The following is a 22,930-nucleotide window of genomic DNA, read 5'->3' as shown; positions in this document are numbered from 1 at the left end:
TACAGGATCAGGAGCGCAAGCTGCCAAAATTATCGCCAAGACCTATTCTAGTATAGGTCGGAACAGTTTGGGAGCCAGACCCACTAAACCACAACTGCAAGGTAAATCCAATAAGGATTCTACCAAGCAAGCAAAGGAGGGTTCTAAAAATGCTGGGACAAACAAAAACAAAATAAAGATAATATGAAACAGAGAGGAGTATCTCCGCATCTGGGTACCTCAGATCAACGATACAACTTAAGAAATAGAGATAGTTGATAAATTCCTGATAGATATCAATATACTGATAAATGCCAATCTCATTCCTTTCAGGACTCACAGGATAAACAAGGTGAGAGAGGTGGGTGTTCAGATCAGCGAAACAGGTATGTGAAACAAAGAAAAGACTCACAATGATCGGCTGAAATTTCCATTAAAAAAAAGGAAGAGAAACCTCCCCGACAGACAACAACGATTTGAAAAGAAAAGGGTGGCAGCTATTTGGGCCCGAAAATGCCATGCATGTTGAGAGCTTTATTGAAGAACAGTGGGCACTGTCTCTGCCAGACAGCACAGCAGAGGTCACAATAGTTCACCAGAATCTTCAAGGGCTCCTAGATGCAACAGCAACTAATGAACATATGGAAGTCTAGACGGCAGACAGGGCTGGCTTTAGGGTGGTGCAAGAGGTGTGGCCACACCGGATGCTGACATGGATTGGTGGGCACTGACCTCAGGGGGGGGGGTGCTGTGTTTACCAAAGACTTACGAAACATGTGATTTAGAAGCACCTGCAGAAAAGATCCTATGCGTCCAGCCTTCAGGAATCAATTAAAATATCAAGATACGTCTTGTGATTAAGGTTCCTGCTATTGAGAGAGATGGGAGTTTTTGTCTAGAGGCACCTTTGACTTGCCAAAAAGTAGCATTGAGGGTTAATATGTCTGCTGCAAAGAACAGAACTATATTTTATGTGGATAGCTGAGTGGATTAGTAAAGCCAGCCATTACAAGCACTTTAAAACAAATGAATGTATTTGAAAGGGGGGCTATGGAGAGACGAGGGGGACATTTGCTGGGTGGTAGTGAGTGAATCCGAGGAGGTGGTCATAGGGTGGGGGAGCACCAAAAAATATGTTGCACAGGGCACCACCAGTGCTAAAGATGGTCCTGACTGCAGACATGCGCATCTCCCCCCAACAGAGTTTACAAATTGAAGATGCAACTCGAAGGAGACATTGAGCGCACAATTAAAGTAATATTCTGGGAAAAATGGACACTGTGCTATATTATCCTATTGGCAGATATAAATTGTCCACCAGAACTTGCTAACAATCTTCCTTTCAGGGATGAAGTTAATATTCCTTACTTCTCACCTCTCGTTTCTAGGGAATTAGGGGAAGCTTATACAGTTGATTGGGCATTGGAACAAGCCCCTGAGCTGTTTCCCAATCATGTGGGGTGGGACAGAGACTCTCCATGCCAAATAATACCTAGTTGATCACAACCACAGCCCCAACCTCAATATCCCATTAAATATGAGACTAAAGCACCAGTGAGAGAAATACTCACACAGCTTGAGTACCAGGAAGTAATTGAGCCCTGCGTCTCACCAATGAACACTCCCTTGGTTCCTGTGGCTAAGCCAGACCATTCCTATAGAATAGTCTTAGATTATAAACATTTGAATAGTCATACACAGACATTTGCTATCCAAAATGCACACAGCATAGCACTGATTAACAATTTAGTGTGAAAAAATACAAAACAACCCTAGATATCTCCAACAGTTTTTTAAATCAAAATATAGTACCTGAAAGCAGGGACTTAACAGTATTTAGTGCTTTAGGCTCGCAAAGAAAATTTTGTAGGCTCCTAGAGGGGTATAACTACAGTCCTGTACTATTCTCAGCACGTGTAACATTCATTTGACATGAAATTGACCCAGAGGCATTGTCCTATGTAGATGATATCTACCCTATGGATGACGTATCCCCCATTGTTCTGGGATTTGCCAAAATAGGCTATAAATTCAATAAAAATAAAAAAAACCTTTCTCAGTGTCCTATTTTTGGGGTATGATGAAGGAAAGGGCCTGGCGCCCCACTTTCTAGAAAGATGAGCACAATTATAACCATCAAAAACCAATAAAAAGCTGCAATCATTATTGGGCTTTTTCAACTTTGACAGAACTTACATTCCAGACTATGCACAACACATACAACCATTGTATGATTTAATATACCTGACTTTTCAAGTAAATAGTGGACAGTCGAACACACACACATTCTGAGAACATTGCATCAGGGCATGCTTGAAGCAAAACCCTTACACACACACACAATAACAAAACAAGGTGCATATTTATACTGAATTTGCGCTTGAATTTAGAATGTTTTATTTTGTGCTGAATTTGCATCATTTTTTTAATGAAAATTCTGCGCAAACCTATCTCCATATTTATATTTTGATGTTAAATACATCTAACATCAAAATATAGGAGTCTGCACCATTTTTGGGATTTGTGCACCTACCTTGCATTAATAAGATGCAAGGTAAGGGTTCCCATCCAAAAAATGGTTCTATCCCCATAGCCCTATATTTATCTCCCCATGCTAAACTGACACACAGGTGGGAGGAGGGGTCAAATAATGTTGCAAAGCTTGCTTTACACCATTATTTAACGCCCGGTTCAGACCAGGCATTAGGGGACCTGTGGACCCATTTCCATGGTTAAACACCATGAAATGGGTCCACAGGTTTCATCCCCAAGCCCCAGGAACACCCACACCAGAGGGACACCGGACGATGGGGGACCCCATCCCAGGTAAGTCTGGGTAAGTATTTTTTAATTATTATTTTTTGCTTCAGGGGCCCCAACTTGGAGCCCCCTGCATGGCACAGAGTGCAATGGCCTCGTGCTGGCCATTGGGGTGGTGGGCATGACTCCTGTCTTTGCTAAGACAGGAGTCATGTTTTTGGTGGTTTTGCACCAGGAAATGGCGCTAGTCTGGTTAGAGGCATTTTTTTGCCTTTAACCTGGCTAAAGTCATTTTCTGATGCACAACCCCCTCCTTCCCTACCGCCACATCAACCCGGTTAGCGCCTTTTCCTAAGACTCTAGCTCAAGTTTAGCGACAGCTTGCACCATTCAATAAATACGGCGCCCGTCTGGCGTTGTTAAATGACACAGGCCGGCGCAAAACTTTTTGCCACAAAACTGCGCTAGCGTAGTTTTGCAGCAAAAAGCATAAATATGGGCCCAAATTTGGTCATCCGACTAATTGCTGGTGTCGTTAGAGTCTTTACAACATATCCACTGGCTGGTGGGGGACACTTAGGTAATATTAACACAGGATAGGAGGAGAGCAGGGAGATAGAAAGCAGGAAGTAGAAGAGTAGTCAGAAAAAGGAAAATAATTGCTCAACAGAGCCTAGAGAGTATAAGGTAATGCACGTAGTACACTTTTGGGAGGGAGATTTCAATGGAGGTCCCTTGATGAATCAAGCAGAAAAATAGCTTGTCTGCATGTGGTGGAGTATGCGGAGATAGTGGGACAGGTCAATTCTTTAAATTCACAGGATAGATACATTATACAAGGACCCAAAATTTTAACTATGTGTGGCAAAGTTTGGTTGGTCACTGCCTTCAATTTCTGCATTGCAAGGAGTTCCCATCATTTAGGTAGCCAATCTAATCTCATTTGGACAGCATCAGTACCACAACAGAAGGCAGGACCTGGTTTTCTCTGCCCGGGATTAGAGTAATAGCCAGCCGTCGTGCAGATGTCTGGGCGTAAGTCAGTGCTTTTGATAGGCCCAGTAGAATAAAGCTAGGCAGTGTCATGTATCGCAACGATGTCTGCTAAAACCTCTGTCAAAAACTCTTGTATCTTGGGGCAGTGCCAGAGTAAATGCATCAAGGTGTTGGCTGACTGCACTGGCTTCAGCAAGTAGCATCACCACCCGGTCTCCACTTGGTCACAATAGGTGGTGTGTAATACCAATAGTGTGCACTCTTAAGAAACATTTCTTTGCCTAGTGTGTTACAGGCCAATGCTTGTGCTCTGTGCAGGATGTCATGCTATTCTCTAGGAGTAAATTTGGGTCCACACTCCAGCTCCCACCACCACTGTGCTCGCATTTTGGAGGAGTGACTGTCTTGATGAGGAAAGCATAAATGTCCAACAGAATGCGTCTATCAAAGTGGTGTGTGAAAAGCCATGTACAAAGGGCCTGAGGGGCCACCTCACATGGTGGCGAGTATGAGGCTGCATGACCCAATGACAGATGGTGAGGTAATGCCAGTATGCAGTGGATGGAAGCCCATAATTAGACTGGAGTTGTTCCAACTCCATGATCCCATCCAATGCAAAGAACACTCCCACCCTTTTACAATTAGTGTCCTCCTGTTTGGAGGACTCACTCTGAGAGAGTTGGGTAACAGGCGCTCAGGCTAAGTATTCTTCAGCGGCCCTCATATCGAGCACTTCTGCTGTATATAAGATGGAATACGATTGTTTGAACTCCTGCACAATTCTTCTTGATGGACTCAATCACACTGTGGCCCCTCAATCTCAGTAACTCTTGGTGTATTATTTGGGTTTGAAACCGCTGAGCCAATAAATGGCCTGCCTTTTCACACCTGCAAAATATTTCCATTTAGCACGCAGGAGTGCGTACTCTGCTCTATCGTTATCTAGGGCCTTAAGCTGTTTGCTGGCCATCATAAGTTGGCGCTGCGTTCATAGGGAGTTTGTGCACATAGGAGCTTCTTCCAGATCTGTTGGACTTTTCATCCTTGGTGTGGTCTCCCCAAACTTTTTGCCTCTGTTTGCCAGGTTGCTGATGTGTGCTGGACTCTGTTTTGGCTGTTTTGTTACACTGGGCACTTTACCACTGCTATCCATTGCTAAAGTAGAAGTGCTCCTGTACAAAATATGTATGTAATTGGCTTTCCATGATTGGCATATTTGATTTACTGGTAAGTCCCTAGTACAGTGCACTAGAGGTGCCCAGGGCCTGTAAATCAAATGCTACTAGTGCTACAAATGCTACTAGTGGGCCGGCAGCACTGGTTATGCAACCCACATTAGTAGCCCTGTAAACATGGCTCAGACCTGCCACTGCAGTTTATGTGTGTGCAGATTTTAACTGCCAATTCGACTTGGCAAGTGTACCCACTTGCCAGGCCTAAACCTTCCATTTTCTTACATGTAAGACACCCCTAATTTAGACCCTAGGTAGCCCCATGGGAAGCCTGCAGTGTATGTTTAAGGTAGGACATATACTAATGTTGTCACGACTCACGTGCTGCTTGCGCCTGGAATTTGCAGATCTGGTGGCGTGAATCTTCAATGTTCGGCTTTGGCCCAAAAAGGGGCGACTCTTTCTGGTAGCCACGGTGCTGTAGGCAATGGAGACACCAAGAACAGACCGTGCCCTTCAGAAAGTAGCGCCAGAGGGAAAAACCCCTTCCAAGGGGAAAAACCTCCAAACAGGAAAAGTCCTGGAGAAAAACAAGAACAAACAGGAATCCAAAAGGAGCAAAAATCAGAAAATACAGAATGCTGAGTCCAAAACCAAAAGGCAAGGAAATCAGGAGCGAAGACACCAACTGGGCAGAAAGTGTTTCAGCGCAAGGAAAGAGAAAAAACACAGCCCTTATATACCAACAAACAGGAAGTGACCCACAGGAAGTAAAAGGACACCATCTTAGATAGGGAAACAATATATAGAACAGAATAGTAGAGGAACCATAGAGAATAGGGAACAAGGAATGCTGGGAAAGCACAGGAATCTGGGAAGGAGGAAAAGACATAAAGAAAGGCACACAACAGACTGCAAACAGAAGAAAGGACAAAGAAACGAAGAAAAACAGGTAAGAGGGTTCAGAGACCCCTGGGACAGTGAAAGGCAGAAGGAAGAACGAGGCCCCAAGCAAATCTGGGGCCTCGAAACGCGCAGGAGAGGCTGGGGGCGCGCCACGTCTTAATAACGCGGTGCGCGGCCCGAGCCGAACGCCCGGTCGAAGTCGAGCTCTCGGCTCGCGCCGCACCGCGCGGCGCGACAGTAGGTCCCCCTCCCGAAGGCCCAGGTTTAAGAGGGAATAAACAGTGAAAGCGTTGAGTCAGGAGAGGAGCGTGAACGGAAGAGGCATCTTCCCATGAACATTCACTGAGAGGATAACCCTTCCAATGAATCAGATACTGAAGTCGTTTATGAAAAAGACGAGAGTCACAGATTTCCTGCACTTCATATTCAGGAGCATCATTCACAAGGACAGGAGGTGGACAAGGAAACTGACGTGAGTAAGGATCAGGCACATAAGGTTTAAGCTGAGAAACATGAAAAACCGGATGGATCTTCCATGTATGGGGTAAGTGAAGACGGACAGTGACAGGATTGACCAACTGGAGAATACGGAAAGGCCCATAGTAACGAGGTGTGAACTTGTTTTGAGAGAGACGTGAGGGCAAGAATTTGGAGGAGAGCCAGACTTTATCTTGCAGATGATAATTTGGATTGGTTGTACGTCTCTTGTCTGCAGCCTTCTTCATATACCTCTTGGTATGTAACAAATTAGATCGAATTAGTTTATGGAGTTGGAGAAGGCGTTTGGAGAAATAGTTAATAGCAGGTAGAGGAGAGTTGGATTGTGGAGAAGTAGGGAAAGAGGTAGGATGAAAACCATAGGAACAGAAAAAGGGAGTGACCTTGGAGGCACTATGGACTGAGTTATTGTAGGAAAATTCAGCTAAAGAGAGGTAAGTGCTCCAGTTACTTTGGGTAGAATTGCAAAAGCATCGAAGATATTGCTCTAGTCCTTGGTTCAGACGCTCAGTCTGTCCGTTGGTCTGAGGATGGAACCCTGAAGACAGGGCTCTATTCATATTCAGTGTTTTACAAAAATGCTTCCAAAATCGGGAGATGTACTGAGGTCCTCTATCAGAGATTATGGTATGTGGAAGTCCATGGAGACGGAAGACATGATCTATGAATATTTGACCTAGTTCTTGGGAAGTAGGCAGCTTTTTTAGGCCAGTGAAATGAGCCATCTTTGTGAAAGAATCCACTGTGACCATGATAACCCGGTTTCCTGCTGATGGTGGGAGCGAACACATAAAATCAGTAGAGATAGTATGCCATGGGGCCGATGGAACAGGCAAAGGTTGTAGTAATCCTGCCGGTCTGGTGTGAGGTATTTTGACTTGGGCACATATGGGACAGGCCTGAACGTATCTTTCCACATCCAGTTTCCAGGTAGGCCACCAAAAAAATCGTGAAAGTAATTCTTGTGTGGCTTTGATGCCTCTGTGACCAGCTACAGGGGAATCATGGCACATTTGTAATGCTTTCTTTTGCACCTTGTTTGTAGGGAGGAATATCCGGTCTTGGTAATAAAAATATCCTTGTTTCTTGTACAATAATGGTCTTAGTTCTTCTATGTCATGGTCCGATTGGTTGGCGTATTCTTGTTGTACTTCTTCCAAGAAAGACTGAGCCACTCCAATGATCTTACTGGGTTCTAGAAGATACTGGGATGAGGAAGGAGAACACTCTGGATATCGGCGAGACAGAGCATCAGCCAGAATGTTTTGGGATCCTGGAATATATGTAATATAAAAATCGTACTGACTGAAGAAAAAGGCCCAGCGGGCCTGACGACTATTCTGGCATACAAAATTTCTTAAACATTGTAAATTACGGTGGTCTGTCCTCACCTCAAATGGTTCCTTGGAACCCATCAGAAACTGCCTCCACTCAAGGCAGGCTGTTTTCAGAGCCAATAATTCCCTTTCAAGTACGGAATAATGTTGTTCAGCTGTGGAAAGGATATGAGACAAATAGAAAACAGGATGTTCAAGGCCATCATCCTCTTGTCGTTGGAGTAAGACAGCTCCGATGGCTCTCTCAGAAGCATCAGTTACTACTATAAATTGCTTGGTGGTATCTGGATGTCTTAAGATGGGGGCTTGGGTGAAGGCTCTCTTTAAGCTTTGAAAGGCTGCTTCAGCAGCCTCAGTCCAGACAAATCCCTTCTTTAAATTGTCCTTCTTTAAGGTGTGAGTTATGTGGCTAGTCTGACTGGCAAAGTCTAGAATGAATTGTCGATAGAAGTTTGCTAAACCTAGGAAACATTGTGTTTCTTTTATGGTAGAAGGAGAAGGCCACTCTAGTATAGCTTGTACCTTTTCTTGGTCCATAGCTATGCCGGTGGGACTTAAATGATAGCCCAGATATTTGACTTCCGTTATGTCGAACTCACATTTCTCTGGTTTGCAAAATAGTTGGTGATCACGAAGTCTTTGAAGAACTTGTTTCACATGGGAAGTATGGAGTTCAGGATTTCTAGAATAAATAAGAATGTCATCTAGGTAGATCACGACTGTCTGATTAAGTAGGTCTGAAAACACTGAGTCCATAAATCTCTGGAAGATTGCCGGGGCGTTAGTAAGACCAAACGGCATAACCCTATATTCAAAATGGCCAAATGGGGTCCTGAATGCTGTCTTCCATTCGTCGCCTTCTCTTATGCGTAAAAGGTGGTAGGCTCCTCGTAAATCCAATTTAGTAAAACGTTGGGCCCCTCTGATTGCTTCCAGTATGTCCCTGATGAGAGGCAAAGGATAACGATCTTTAATGGTGATTTTATTCAGACCTCGAAAATCCAGGCACGGACGAAGATCCTTAGTCTTCTTGGGCACAAAAAAGAGAGGGGCCCCAGCCGGAGACGACGATGGAACAATAAGACCACTCTGTATATTTTCGTCCAGATACTCCTTTAGAACTTCCCTTTCGGGTTCCGTGAGGGAGTACATCCTCCCAAAAGGAACAATTGTGCCGGGTTCTAATGGAATTGCACAATCATATTCTCGATGTGGAGGTAGCACAGGTTTTGACGGTTTTTGGAAAATATCCTGAAACTCCAAATAGTGGTCTGGGACCCCTTGGACCGTATTAATGGACATACCAGTGGCACCTTCAGTAGCTAAGGATCTTTTCGGAGACCAATACTTGTCGGAAGTAAAACAGTTCTCGTGACAAAATTGCGAAGACAAAGAGACTGTCCGGGTAACCCAATTTATATATGGGTTATGTCTAATGAGCCACGGAATTCCAAGAATGATGGTATGGTTAGGGGACGTAATAAGATCGAAGGAGATGTGTTCTTGATGGTTTCCCACCTGTAGACTTAACATCAGGGTAGTGGTGTCTACAGGACCAGAGGATATCAAAGATCCATCCACAGTGTGTACCTGTTCGGGTACTTCTTTTGCTTGAGTAGGAACTAGGTTAGCAGCAGCCCATGTCTTGTCCATGTATATACCACTAGCACCACAGTCTAGTAATGCCATAGTCTTTTCTTGACGACCGTCAGGAAGTTGTAACAGGACAGGAAAGATGAACAAGGCAGTTGTATTGTCATTAAAGGAGCTGATGGAAGGTATAGCTGTAGATCCCGTCCCCTCCCTTCTTACAGGGGACGGGAGGTGGCGTTTCCCGAAGGTCTGGACGGACGTACTGGACAGGTACGGAGTATGTGACCAGCAGAACCACAATACAGGCACAACCCTCTCTTGCGTCTGTCTTCTCGTTCACTAGCAGAGAGCGGACCTCGGGTAGTATCCACCTGCATGGGTTCCCCTCCGATGTCTCTAGCAGGAGTGCGAGGTTCCTCGGAACGCTGTAGGTATGCACGGGAGCTACTTGGTTGGGTAAACCCTCTACTCCTTTTCTTTTCCGATCGCCGTTCCTGAAGACGATATTCGATGGACAGTGCTTGATCCATCAGGCCACGAAGATCTTCCGCTCTGGTAGAATGCACTAGTTCATCCTTTATTTCTTCTTTGAGTCCTCTACGAAATAATGTTACCAGAGTACGTTCCACCCAAGTGGTCTCTGCCGCCAGCTGACGAAAACGGGTTATATATTGCAGGACGTCTTGGGAGCCTTGTTGGATGTCGCACAAGGCTTCTTCAGCGGAGGCTTCTAATCCAGGACGGCCAAACATTTGTTTGAAGCGACTCACAAAGGCGGAATAGTCTGACAATACAGGGTCGTCGGAGGACACCATCGGGGTTGCCCAGGCCAAGGCTGGGCCGGATAAGGCACTGATAAGATAACCCACCTTGGTCCTGTCGTGGGAGAATTGAGTAGGTCGGAAGGCGAAATATACCGTTAAAGCATCCAAGAACTCGCGAAGCTTGGTTGGTTCACCAGAGAAACAAGGGGTAGAAGCGGAGATTGTCGGAACATCACTGGTGCGGAGGGCCAAAGCCTGTCGTAACGCAGCATTTTCATTACGTAGTTGTTGCAACTCCTGGGCTTGTTGCTGAATCGTGGTTAACAGAGATTGCTCCGGATCTGCAGCAGCCGCCACTGTATTATCCATGGTGTTTGAGGACGTCGGAATGGTTAGGCGCTGCAATCTGTCACGACTCACGTGCTGCTTGCGCCTGGAATTTGCAGATCTCGTGGCGTGAATCTTCAATGTTCGGCTTTGGCCCAAAAAGGGGCGACTCTTTCTGGTAGCCACGGTGCTGTAGGCAATGGAGACACCAAGAACAGACCGTGCCCTTCAGAAAGTAGCGCCAGAGGGAAAAACCCCTTCCAAGGGGAAAAACCTCCAAACAGGAAAAGTCCTGGAGAAAAACAAGAACAAACAGGAATCCAAAAGGAGCAAAAATCAGAAAATACAGAATGCTGAGTCCAAAACCAAAAGGCAAGGAAATCAGGAGCGAAGACACCAACTGGGCAGAAAGTGTTGCAGCGCAAGGAAAGAGAAAAAACACAGCCCTTATATACCAACAAACAGGAAGTGACCCACAGGAAGTAAAAGGACACCATCTTAGATAGGGAAACAATATATAGAACAGAATAGTAGAGGAACCATAGAGAATAGGGAACAAGGAATGCTGGGAAAGCACAGGAATCTGGGAAGGAGGAAAAGACATAAAGAAAGGCACACAACAGACTGCAAACAGAAGAAAGGACAAAGAAACGAAGAAAAACAGGTAAGAGGGTTCAGAGACCCCTGGGACAGTGAAAGGCAGAAGGAAGAACGAGGCCCCAAGCAAATCTGGGGCCTCGAAACGCGCAGGAGAGGCTGGGGGCGCGCCGCGTCTTAATAACGCGGTGCGCGGCCCGAGCCGAACGCCCGGTCGAAGTCGAGCTCTCGGCTCGCGCCGCACCGCGCGGCGCGACAAATGTGTTTTATATGTCGTGACAGTGAAATACTGCAAATTCGGTCTTCACTGTTGCAAGGCCTATCCCTCTCATAGGTTAACATGGAGTTTGGGGTCTCTGAGTACACAATTTAAAAATACATATTTTAGGAAAGTTGGTTTTGAGGTTGTGTGTTTGAAAATGCCACTATTAGAAAGTGGGTATTTTCTTGCTTAAACCATTCTGTGTCTCTGCTTGTTTGTGGATTCCCTGTCTGGGTCAGTTTGACAGTTGGGCTGTTTGCACCTCTCTCTAGACAGTGACACCAAGGAAGATGGGGTGTAGCCTGCAAATCCTGATGGGCCATCTGTGCTAGGAGGGAGGGCAGGAGTGGTCATTTACACCTGAATGGGCTGTGCCTACCCCAAAAAATGCACTCTTCAACACCCTGGTGTGTGTCTGGGGCCTGGCCCGGGCAAAGCAGGATTTCCCATCAAGAGAGACTTTCCTTTGAAGTAAGCCTACTTCAAAGGCCAAAATGGGTATAAGAAGGGCACCCAAAACCACAGACTTTAGATCACTTCTGGACATCAAGAGGAACCTCTGCCTGGAGAAGAGCTGCCCTGGCTGAGACTGTGCTTTGTGGAGCGATCCTGCAGTTGCGGCTTCTGCCTGTGCAAGGGGACAAAGACTGGGCTTTGTGTGCCTTCCTGCTTGTTAAGAAATCTTCAAGGGCTTGTCCTGAGCTTGCCGCCTGTTGTTGAATTTTCAGGGACATCAAAGACTTCTCCTGCCAGCACCTGGACTCTCTGCTATCAACTCCCATTTGTGTTCCTCCAGTTCCTCTCCAAGGGAGTCACCAGTCTGCTGCAGGGCATGAACTCTCTGGCCAAGCCTGCCAATATCGTTCTTCAGGTCTTTGACATCTGCAGCAATGTTCCACTTGAAGGCAGCAAGGTCCTCCCTATTGGCCCTGAACAGATGTTCCAGGGATGACTGTGTGACTGAGGCATCATTTCAACTTTCAGTGTCTCTGCAATGAACAGCAAAGCACAGCGCCCCAAATAATTGTGCACTGTCCTGGGGTCGCAACCATCAGTGTGGCAGAACAACTTCTTGAAGCTTGACTCCCTACCAATGCCCACATGTATGGTGTCTGCAGCCCCCTCCTGGGAGGAGGTGCCTGGAGTGCTCAGTGGCAGATTGAGGGAGCTACTCCTAGTGTCCTAGTCTCTAATAGCAAGCTGGCGAAGCTTTTCAATGAGGGGTGTGGTAAGAGCAAGAGAGAGTCTTATATCAGAGCCTGTAGCAGGAAGCATACCTCATGTGAGTTGGTACAGGGCACAGAACTTACAGCACCCAGAGAGACCAGTGCTCCCCTCATCGGTTGCTACAGTGGGTTCTTGCACTGTGCTCAGTACACCCTGTATGGTTGTAAGCTCCCGTCTTTCCTGGGCCCTCCTCTATTCTGCACCAAGTGTTGGCCCAGGCTTGGTCCTGCAATGGCAGTCGCTATGTCACGCTTGAAGGGTATGCTGCCACTGCAATCTCCAGGGCACCACCTAAGAGTGTCAATTGCCACCAGGTACGCCAAGTATTGTGCACTTTCACACAGTCCCCGGCAATAGCTCCAGGCAGCCGCCATGTTGGCATGTCAGAGTGCCATGCCAGCTCTTTAGCAAACTTGGCCGGGGGAGCATCAGCTCAAAAGCGATGGCACAGGATCCCAAACAGTCACTGGCAAGCCCCCACGGGTTAGGGGGCTGTTGTGGTACCCATGGAATGCTGCCTCCACCCATTTGATGGCACGATCAGGGGAACTCCAGCAAGATGCATCTGCTCAGAAGCCACGTTGGATACGCCCTGCCTCGGTATCCATTTTTAACCCATTACAGGAGTCAGTAAAAAGTCAGACTTCTAAAATGGTTCTTTTACGTTGCTAAATAGTGTCAAGCTCTGAATGGGAGAATTTGTCACTGAAAAACTGCCTCATACATCTGGCCCCAGGTGAGTTATAAGAGGTAAGATTTCTTAATAAAGCTTAATAAAGCTTTATATGGCCTCAAATCTGTATGTACTTATGTTATATAGGTATTTCATATGATCATATTGCATATGAGTGATACATTGTACAGGGCGTCTTACACCACTAATGGCCCTCTGCATTATTTCAGTTCGCAAGCCAGGGATGTGCAATTTGCACATCAACTGCTTTGCGAATAGGAATGCAATTGGCAATGTGAGCTGCGTACTACTAGATTGTATCATAATCGTCGATGCAGTGACAAAATGATCTTCCTATGGAACATTAATTAGGAAGATCACAATTTGCGACTCCCTGTGATTGACTGTCAATGCAGGAAGACACAGCACTACCAACATCCCTCCATGGATTTGTCAATTAAAGACTCAGGCACCACTTCTAAAACATATATGTTCCTTTTATGGAAACTTCACCTGAGGTCACTGACATGATTCAACACGGGGGAGGTGTTCCAAATGTCACTATCCCCTTTGTGAAACAATTACCGCCCCAATATGGGGTCAGTAAATCTTCAGAGGTGAAACTGCAATCAAAAACATCTCTACAGTCCTTTCTTTTCAAATGAGCAATAGGAGACGATAACCCTTTCACAGCCCCTCCTATTTGGAAAGGTTTGCATGAAACCTTTAATGAGTTCAAAAAAACTTCTCAATATGTAAAAGGACTTTTGTATATTAGGAAAAGCCCTTTTGTTGCAAACTCTGTGATTTTGTGAATTCCAATGTCTGCAACAGTGCGAGTATACTTGTATTGGTTAACTAAATATGGAAATATGCTAGTTGTTGCTTCATTGTTCACAAAACTTACAACAAGTATGAAAAAGCAGAGATTTAATGAGAAGACTATAAATACGAATAAATACAGATTGAAATGTCTAAAAAGCAAGCACTGTGAAACCCGTGCTCTAATTTAACTAACTAAAATGAGCCAGTTTTGAATACAGTTTTGCCAAAAACTGTACAATGAAGCCCAGAAAATGCCAATTGGTTAAAGTGCAAGTTGCATTGACTTACTTGGATAGGATTTCCAGTCACAGGGTTCTTCACCTCTTTGGCTGCTATTATCATTCCCAAAGCAAAGTTAGCAACTCGCTCAGCATGAGTGGACACTGGAACTGGAACACCTCCGACAACCATGTAGGCATCTCCTATCGTCTCCACCTTCAGAAAGGACATTCAGTGCTACAATTACCGTCCTTACTTATGCTATTTTATACTTAAATAAGGAATCATGTTTCAAAAAGAATCAACAAGGTGCTCCCCTCTCCATTTTAAATTAACGAATGCATCTTAAATGCGTATTCTTAAAAAGGATGATTGGTACGCAGCAACAATCCAGTAGAAAGCAGTACCACAGACCCCAGTGCGATTTTCACATTAGGGAAAGCATACCGCTAGTATTCACTGCAAATAACTAAGCTGATGTCATTAACTCACTTCAGTTCATCACCGCTGCCAGTATTCTTCAATGTACACCGTGCATGTGCTGATCGAATGGGTGTTGAGATGTCAGCGCTATCCACATGCACAGTGTTCAGTTGGAGGGATGGTGTAAGGACTGGGGTGGCATGCTGGTCAGCTAAGGGTCACTGAATGTCTTCATGGTAAGGACTGACGCAAGCAGCTGTTGTTTTGGCTATGCTTTACCAAATGCCTGTCTGGCTCAGCCAATAAGGGAATGAGGAAATGATATCCATATTTAACCAAGTGAATGATACACCAGTCTGCACTCGACTCTAAACGTTGCCTCTCATTAAGCCTTTGCTCTCGTAGTATCCATGAAGAGCACTCTAACACCACGAGCTGGAGCTGTCTCTCTCCTCTCTTATCGACTGGCTACATGTCTGTTCTATCGAGGATGGATCTCAAAACATGTCCTCAGTGTTAAAAGCTGGACAGTTGCTCTATTACGCAACAGTCACAGAGGTACTTCAGTTCCAGAAAAAAACACACCATGGAGATAGCTGAGGGGCACAAGCATATGTGTGTGTGTGTATGGTGTGCATGTGGGCATGTGTTTGTGCGTGTGTGTATGTGTGTGTGTAGGACTGAGATATATTGTGTGTGTGTGTGTTTTGTGACTGTGTGTATTTAAAGTCAAGGAGGTGTCTGTTTATATGTGTTTGTATGTCTATTTTCATTTGTGGCGAAAAACCCATTAACTTATTTGGACGTTCACTATGGCTGGTTGATCTCACCTATGAATGTAAACACTTCTTTTAAATATAGAACGAATGTCTCTCACAACATCAGTTTACTCTTATCTCATATATAATTTTTTATGATGTTTTGCATTTTCCTTTTTTGTTGTTCCACTATTACCTTAAGGCACGTATGATTCAAGCATGTGATCCTCCTTCAGATTTCCTCCTTAAAACTGCTCTGTTTTATTTATCAGCATTTAAAAAAATATTTTCTTTATTTCACTATGGCACTATATGTAGGCTATCTCTCACAACATAGGCTAAGTATTCTTTGTGCTTAGATATTTGCACGTAAACAATGAAGCCATTGATAGTAATGTGCACCACTAACATTTATTAATTAATTCATTCACTGTATCACTCTTTTGGGCACACAGGAAGTCGTTTGTAATTGTAAGGCATGAATGTAGATGAATCTTTCAATTTAACAAATATTTACAAAAAAAATATAAAGCAGTGTATTCCGGTGTAACTAATAACAGGGCTACTAGTGTAAAGGAAAAATAGCCAAAATAATATGTAATATCTCTGTATGGGAGTGAGGTTTATGGGTTGCCTTCAGATAAGACCCTTTGAAAAATATAATGTTCGTCTAGGCCATTTAGGGAGTCTGGAAAAATTTAAGAATTCACAAAAAGTTTCAAATTTACATATTAAATCTGCACCAACCTTAGCTTTCCAGGCATTATCTTGTAATATTTCTGTTTCCCTTTTTCACATGGAAAATTATATACTTGTACAAATGCACTTGTCCTTTTTCCACAGGAAATACATATCTATCCCCTGTAGAGAAACCCCTTCCAGCATACTCCCACCAATGGTTATATGTGAAAACATTGAGGTCATTAAAATCAACAGGCGACAGTTTCGACTAAAAAGTGTCGATGGCCACTTTATTGTCAAGGTAGGTATGTTTAGGTAAGCTTACGTATACCGTTCATAACTCCACTTCTATTTATCCTAATGTTATCAATATTGACAAGATCACTTAGGTTTGGAGTTTAGAATAGTGATCTCTATTTAGCTATATTCACTCACCTTGACTTGACTAGAGAGTGAAAGTGGATTTTGTGAAGTTCATACTGGTTCTATGAAACTCATTAGTATGGTAAAACACTAGCCCAACTGAGGAGGAATGTTTGCTTTCCCCTACCCTGTAAAGGGATTTACTGCTGCCCTTCGAAGGAGTAAAACGTCAATGTTTATAGCTTTAGATGATTGGGAAAATGCATGCAACTACCCATGAGGTGTAAGTTTATTGGTGTTCACAGATTTGGAACTTACAATTGCATCACTCTATAGAAACAGCTTATACCTATATGATTACATACTTCTTTCACTCGTAAAATATGCCCTCATATGTCAGACTTACATTGTGACATTCTTCTGTGAATGAAGACACATGATGGCTTGTGCTCATTGCAGGGAATAATCTATAGTTTGCCCTTGATATCTGAAGGCAATAGACTGCATGTAGGTACCTTTAGGACATACACTGCAAAGAGATTCAGGAAAATAGTCTAGGTTCCTTTTTGCATATTCCCCTTCAAAATACAATAAGAAGACTTCTCTACAACAGAACTAAACATAGTGGCACCTAACAAAGGCTTTCACCACCTTGGCTGAAACCAGAGTGCAGTTCTAATGACCTCAACCGGGGCATGCTAGTCGTGAGACAGGGTACTCCTCTATTTCTCAGACTCCAACCAACCCAACATGAGGAGGGGCTATTAAACACATGCTGCAAGCCCATCTTTCAGATTGGCCGGTTGCTGTATGTGCGTCTTAAGGGGCATATTTTACCAATCACCATACCATACATTGTATTAAACCGACACAGCCATTCATATATAGCTTTTTGTATGGTACTCTTTGAGTACATGTATGGCTTCCAATTCAAAAAGTCATTAAAAGTATTGTATGATAGTGTTGTTCCTTTCAAAAACTGAAGAACCTCAAATGGTATTAAAAATGTCCTTTATTGATGATCGCTGTATTTTCTGCTTCGATGACATAAATCTCCAGATTATTTGTGATGAAATATGATTGTAAGATATCCAGACAGAGCCTATTGGCTGTTGGAGAAATCATCACAACATAATTGGAAACAAGTCCTTTTTCATGCATAGTACTAGGTTTGAAAGATACGCTCCTTACAATCTTGAACTTCTTAAACAGAGCACTAACACATACAGAGAACAGAGCTGAGTCAGGACCAAACCCCTGTCTAACACATGCTAGGCAAATGACTCACTTTGACAGATACAGATTTACCCATCATACCTTGAGATCCCATGTCACAGTATAATCAATGGTTATATGCAAAATGTGTAGTGAACCAGCTAATTTCTTCGGAACCTGCTACCCACGCTAACGAATGTCTGTGTTGCCAAATAGTAAGGCTGCCTAGACTTGGTTCCACCTCATGTCTCCTTCTCTCCTCCATACATGTTTGACTCTTTATCTCAATATTGCTGGTTCTTTTTCTTCACTGCTTTTTTCACTTTGGCATTGCTTTTCTATATGTCTCTTTCGCTCTTCATTGCCTTTCCCTCTCTTGTTTGAATAAAGGCCCTGTGATGAAAAATAAGTCCCGGTCCCCAAAATGAGGGTGGGTGCCCACTACCTGCAGCCAGTATTATTTGCCTCGAGTCTGACTCCATTTAGTTCGTCAAATGCGGAAGACAATTTAACAGACACTTTGATCGTGATTTTCACACATAATCCATTCAGAAATTAATATTGACAAATAAGTAAACAGTCACCTTGTAGACATCATGGACTGTTGTCAGACGGTCAAACCTGAGATACATAGAGTTCAACATGAAGACTATCTGGATGGGCTCGCAGTGAGCACAAATGTTGGTAAATGTCACAACGTCACTGAATAATATGGTGCATTCCTTAAATTCCCCTGAAGAAAAAAGAACAGCAAATTTAGTGCAACGTATTTGTTTGCGAGGTGTGATATTCCACCGTTCTATTGAAGTTCCTCCATTAAGTAGGTTAAATATTCACCAAAACCACAGTACTAAGGAAAATAAGTGTTTCTGAAGACCTGCTACACACTGGAAGCACAGCAACACTTACCACCAGTCGCTTTCAGGTACAACGCAAGCAGAGAGAATGGGGTTCTGGAAATTGCGAAAGCAATTGCGTGCATTTGATGCTGCAGCGTACATACCTATTCATCCATCTTTGCATGCAGTGTACATTCCATGGCTTGCTACATACAGCGTTTCACAACCTAATTTAAATATATTCTAAAGTAACTTGATTAATCTTGTGTCTTTTCAGTTTTTTTTGTTTTTTTAAGAATAGTCTCTGAATTTTATTTTTATTGTAGATATTTTGGGGGCAATTCACAAATGTTTTTAAGGGCAAATAAAAAACTATTCTTTTCTGTTAAAAAAATAAGATAACTCTCATACTTATTAATAAATGTCTCTTTCAAAACCGGTTTTAACCACTCAAAAGAAGCATGTGCGTGTAGGGTAAGAATACGACTTTAAATGTGACAAGGAATAATAGAACAACATCAGGTAAGAGGATTCAATTAATAGCTATGTTAAACGAGCCAAATAAGGGCCCCTATAAAATATCCACATGATGGTATATGCTAAAGACTGGTAGCAGCTGCCTTTCTCAAAGCAGTAGGCTTTTTTGATCCCGGGGTGGTGGAGGATGCTAACAGATGGACCTCCCTTTGCCAGGGTCATGGAGTGGTCCAACTCTTGGGAAATTCCTGACTCAGCATAGTTTTAAATAACGTTAGAGGCATATTTATGAAAGACATTCTGCAGAACCACAACAAACACTTGATTATTGAGCATTCAGTACCTGTAATAAATGGAAACAGAAAACTGATCTGCTCTTCCAGTGGCAAGGAGGTCAAACCTTGGTATAAGAGTTTCTTTGAAAGATCCGCTGCAGATGATACATATGTTTGGGAAATTCACAACACATTTTTATGAAACATACTTAATCATGATCCAAGCTGATTGTTAACGCCTCCCTATTTTGATGCAAATCTGCACACAATGTTCACCGAAAAAAAAATTCAATGGGGAACAGTGAAATTTCACCGATGATGCATAAAAACGATCTTCATACAGCTCTACTCTCACATGACCATGTACGTCAGAGTCCTCCAGTCCATGCAGTACAAACAGATATATTGAAGCAGGGAGACCAAACCTCGATGGATGTCACCAATTCAAAGACCAGGCTAGAGGACAGACTAAAATATTCCAGGCCCAGAATATGGTCCCAACATCAGGCTGTTTGGCTCATAGCTCCAACTTCACCAGCTAGATCCCAAAAGTTGACCTTGTTGCAGCGCCTTATTCCTTTTTCTCCTATTTGATATGCAGCAAAACCCACCATCCAGAGCAGTTTGATAAACATTCATTCAGCAGCCAAACATGCGCTACAAATCGATGACCTAGTTTTGGGAGAGGACTGTGGTATCCAGGGTGTGACAGACATCTTGAGTTTCAATAATGAATTCCATGTTCTTGGGTAACTTTTTCCACAATATTTTACATTTCTTAAGAACAGTAGGCCACGTGATAGAGGATGATGATTAGAGATTATTTCATTATTAATCACAGCATGCTCCAAGACTGGTACCTCAAATTACAATCCATTAAACAATTTGACTTTGCAGATCTTATCATGTCCCCAATCACATGTATTATTGTACTAAATTTTTATGAACAAGGTTACAATTCCTCCTTCCTCAAAGATATTTTGCACTTATCTTTGTTAAACCAAGCACTAACAAATAGAATCCTCCTAGTTGGCAACATCAACTCATGGGTAGACAATAACAAACAAGTCAGTGACACAGAAGAATATCTAAGGTCCCTAGGCTTCATCCTATTGATTTCTTTTAAGAAGCCCCCACATACACAGGCCTTGTCTTTATGTGGCATCTGCAGGTCATAGATATCTCACAAACTCTAATCAACAATGGGCCACTTGTTGATCACTATTCACATAATCAAAATGCACATTCAAAGCAAAGCCATCTACATGACCACAAATCAGTGTACGTTCTAAAGAAAGGCATCAACAAACAAGGATCATATGAAGTGTTTATCACCTCTTTAAGTCCTTTAGTTAACCCATCTCAACAACCATGTAAATCTCTTCAACTTCCTCCAACACACAAAATCCCGAATGCAGTGTGTTACCCCAAACATAAATAGGAAAATAATAATTATCCCAGAAGGCTGCCAAGAAATGAGTGGGTCTGGTCAAATAGGGAAATGGAGTATTCTGTTCAGATCAATAAACGCTGGCCTGACTGCTTTTTTTGCAGAAAATTATTCACAAGATTTCTCTAAGTCCACCTGTCTCCCTGCTCAAGCCTGTCAATTACTAGTCCAAACTACCATTCTTAGGCTCCTCGACTTTTGTAATTCCCTGTTCTTGAGCACTCTTGCCTTCATATTTTAATGTCTTCAGTGCATCAAAAAGCTGATGGCTCACCTCGCACTTCAGCTTCCCAAATATTCTTCTGATTCATCCTCTTTGTGAGATTTGAGATCGCTGCACTGGCTGCTCAACAGGTCATCCTCATAGTCATAGACATGGGTGTTTGAACTGGCCATAGCTTTGGTCCCGCATATTCACAGCAAACATTTCATTACTGCAAAGGTCAATCTCTCAGATTCTCTATGGTCAGGCTCCTAAGAGTGTCCAAGGCATGCAGCCTGTGCATGGTGGGTAGTGCCTTTGCCATAATTTCAGCAAAGTTCTTGAAGACTTTGGGGGTCATTCTGGCCCCGGCGGTCATGGACCGCCGGGGCCAGGGTTGGAGGGAGCACCGCCAACAGGCTGGCGGTGCTCCACAGGGTATTCTGACCGCGGCGGTTCAGCCGCAGCCAGAAAGGGAAAACCGGCGGTCTGCCACCGGTTTTCCGCTGCCCTGTAGAATCCTCCATGGCGGCGCAGCTCGCTGCGCCGCCATGGGGATTCTGACAGCCCATACCGCCATCCTGTTCCTGGCGGTTCTCCCGCCAGGAACAGGATGGCGGTATGGGTTGTCGTGGGGCCCCCGGGGGCCCCTGCAGTGCCCATGCCAATGGCATGGGCACTGCAGGGGCCCCCGTAAGAGGGCCCCACTTTGTATTTCAGTGTCTGCTTTGCAGACACTGAAATACGCGACGGGTGCCACTGCACCCGTCGCACCTTCCCACTCCGCCGGCTCAATTCTGAGCCGGCGTCCTCGTGGGAAGGCTCTTTTGCACTGGGCTGGCGGGCGGCCTTTTGGCGGCCGCCCACCAGCCCAGTGCAAAAGCCAGAATACCCTCTGCGGTCTCACGACCGCGGAGCGGTATTTTGGAGGGGGGAACTCTGGCGGGCGGCCTCCGCCGCCCGCCAGGGTGAGAATCACCCCCTTTATCTTCTCATCTATGAGCCATCAAACATTTGCTGCCTTTCCAGAAAGCTTTAAATACCTGGTTCCTCTCCCTATAACTGGAGCTTTCCTAGCATGCAACAAGGAGATCAAGATTTTATTAAAGACTAGAAGGCAACATAATGTGGTGTATCTCCTTTAATTTAACTACCAACAGCAATCAGTTATCAACACTATGGCCCTCATTATGACATTGGCGGTAAATCCCACTTATCGCCATGCCGACTGCCACCAACATAACGCCGCTGCGGCAGATAACCACCAACCATATTATGACACACACATACCAATCCGTCACTATACAGCCACACACACAAGTCTGCCAGCCCTCATGCTGTACGGGCCTCCAGACCAACAGGTGAGTACACTGTGAGTACGATGCATGGTGCGTGAATGTATGGAGTGCTGTGTGTGAAGGCCTCATGTAGGGTGTGTGTGGTGGATGGGCCCTAGCCAGCGTGCAGCATGTATGGTGGGCCATGTCAGTGCTAATGGGGATGGGAAGGGGCATGGTGGGCCATGAGTGTAACAGACAGGAAGGTCAGACTAATACCTTTCCCTGTGTCCATTTCCCTGTAGGTCAGCACCCACCAAAGGAAGGGTATATGGCGTGCCATCGTCAAGGGCGTGAGCATCCTGGAGGTCTACGGTAGGCGTAGCACCGACTGTCGGAAACAGTGGGATTACCTGAGACGCTGGGCATGGAAGACCGCAGAGGCCCAGCTGGGGATGGCCTCCCAATGAGGAAGGGGTGCCTGTCGAACCCTGATCCCCCTGATGGCCCTCATACTGACTGTGACCTATCCGGAGCTGGATGGGCGCTTGGGGGCATCACATCAGCCACAAGGGGGTGAGTACAGTGCCCCAATATACAACTTGTGCCTGGTGGGTTGGGATCCGGGATGGACGTGTGGGCCCTGTGGGTGCCCCTAGGCCAGGCCTCGTATTGCAGAATTGGTCCCATGTTGGGCAGGGTTCTGATGTGAAAGTACTCCAACGAAGCTAGTAGGCATCCACTATTGGGCAGAGGTCTGTGGGTCTCAGGTATGTTGCAATTGGCTTTAGGTGTCCCTATCCATTGCCTGGTGACTAGCATTGTGACTGGTAGT

At 44.5% G+C, this 22,930-nt stretch overlaps 1 protein-coding gene across 1 annotated transcript in view; it reads right to left on the bottom strand.

Annotated features, from left to right (window-relative positions):
• The window catches only part of LOC138266600 (guanylate cyclase soluble subunit beta-2-like), a 480,633-nt gene that overhangs the window by 19,157 nt on the left and 438,546 nt on the right, over nt 1-22,930 (bottom strand). The window contains exons 11-12 of the mRNA XM_069215434.1: nt 18,160-18,308; nt 14,205-14,351 (exon numbers count right to left, since the gene is read on the bottom strand). Of these exons, the coding sequence (XP_069071535.1) occupies nt 14,205-14,351; nt 18,160-18,308 (296 nt within the window). The remainder of the gene's footprint in view (nt 1-14,204; nt 14,352-18,159; nt 18,309-22,930) is intronic.

Source organism: Pleurodeles waltl, chromosome 11 (genome assembly GCF_031143425.1).
Source record: "Pleurodeles waltl isolate 20211129_DDA chromosome 11, aPleWal1.hap1.20221129, whole genome shotgun sequence".
NCBI lineage: Eukaryota > Metazoa > Chordata > Amphibia > Caudata > Salamandridae > Pleurodeles > Pleurodeles waltl.
The sequence above is the reverse complement of the archived record's forward strand: the minus strand, read 5'-3'. Positions and strand labels throughout refer to the sequence as shown.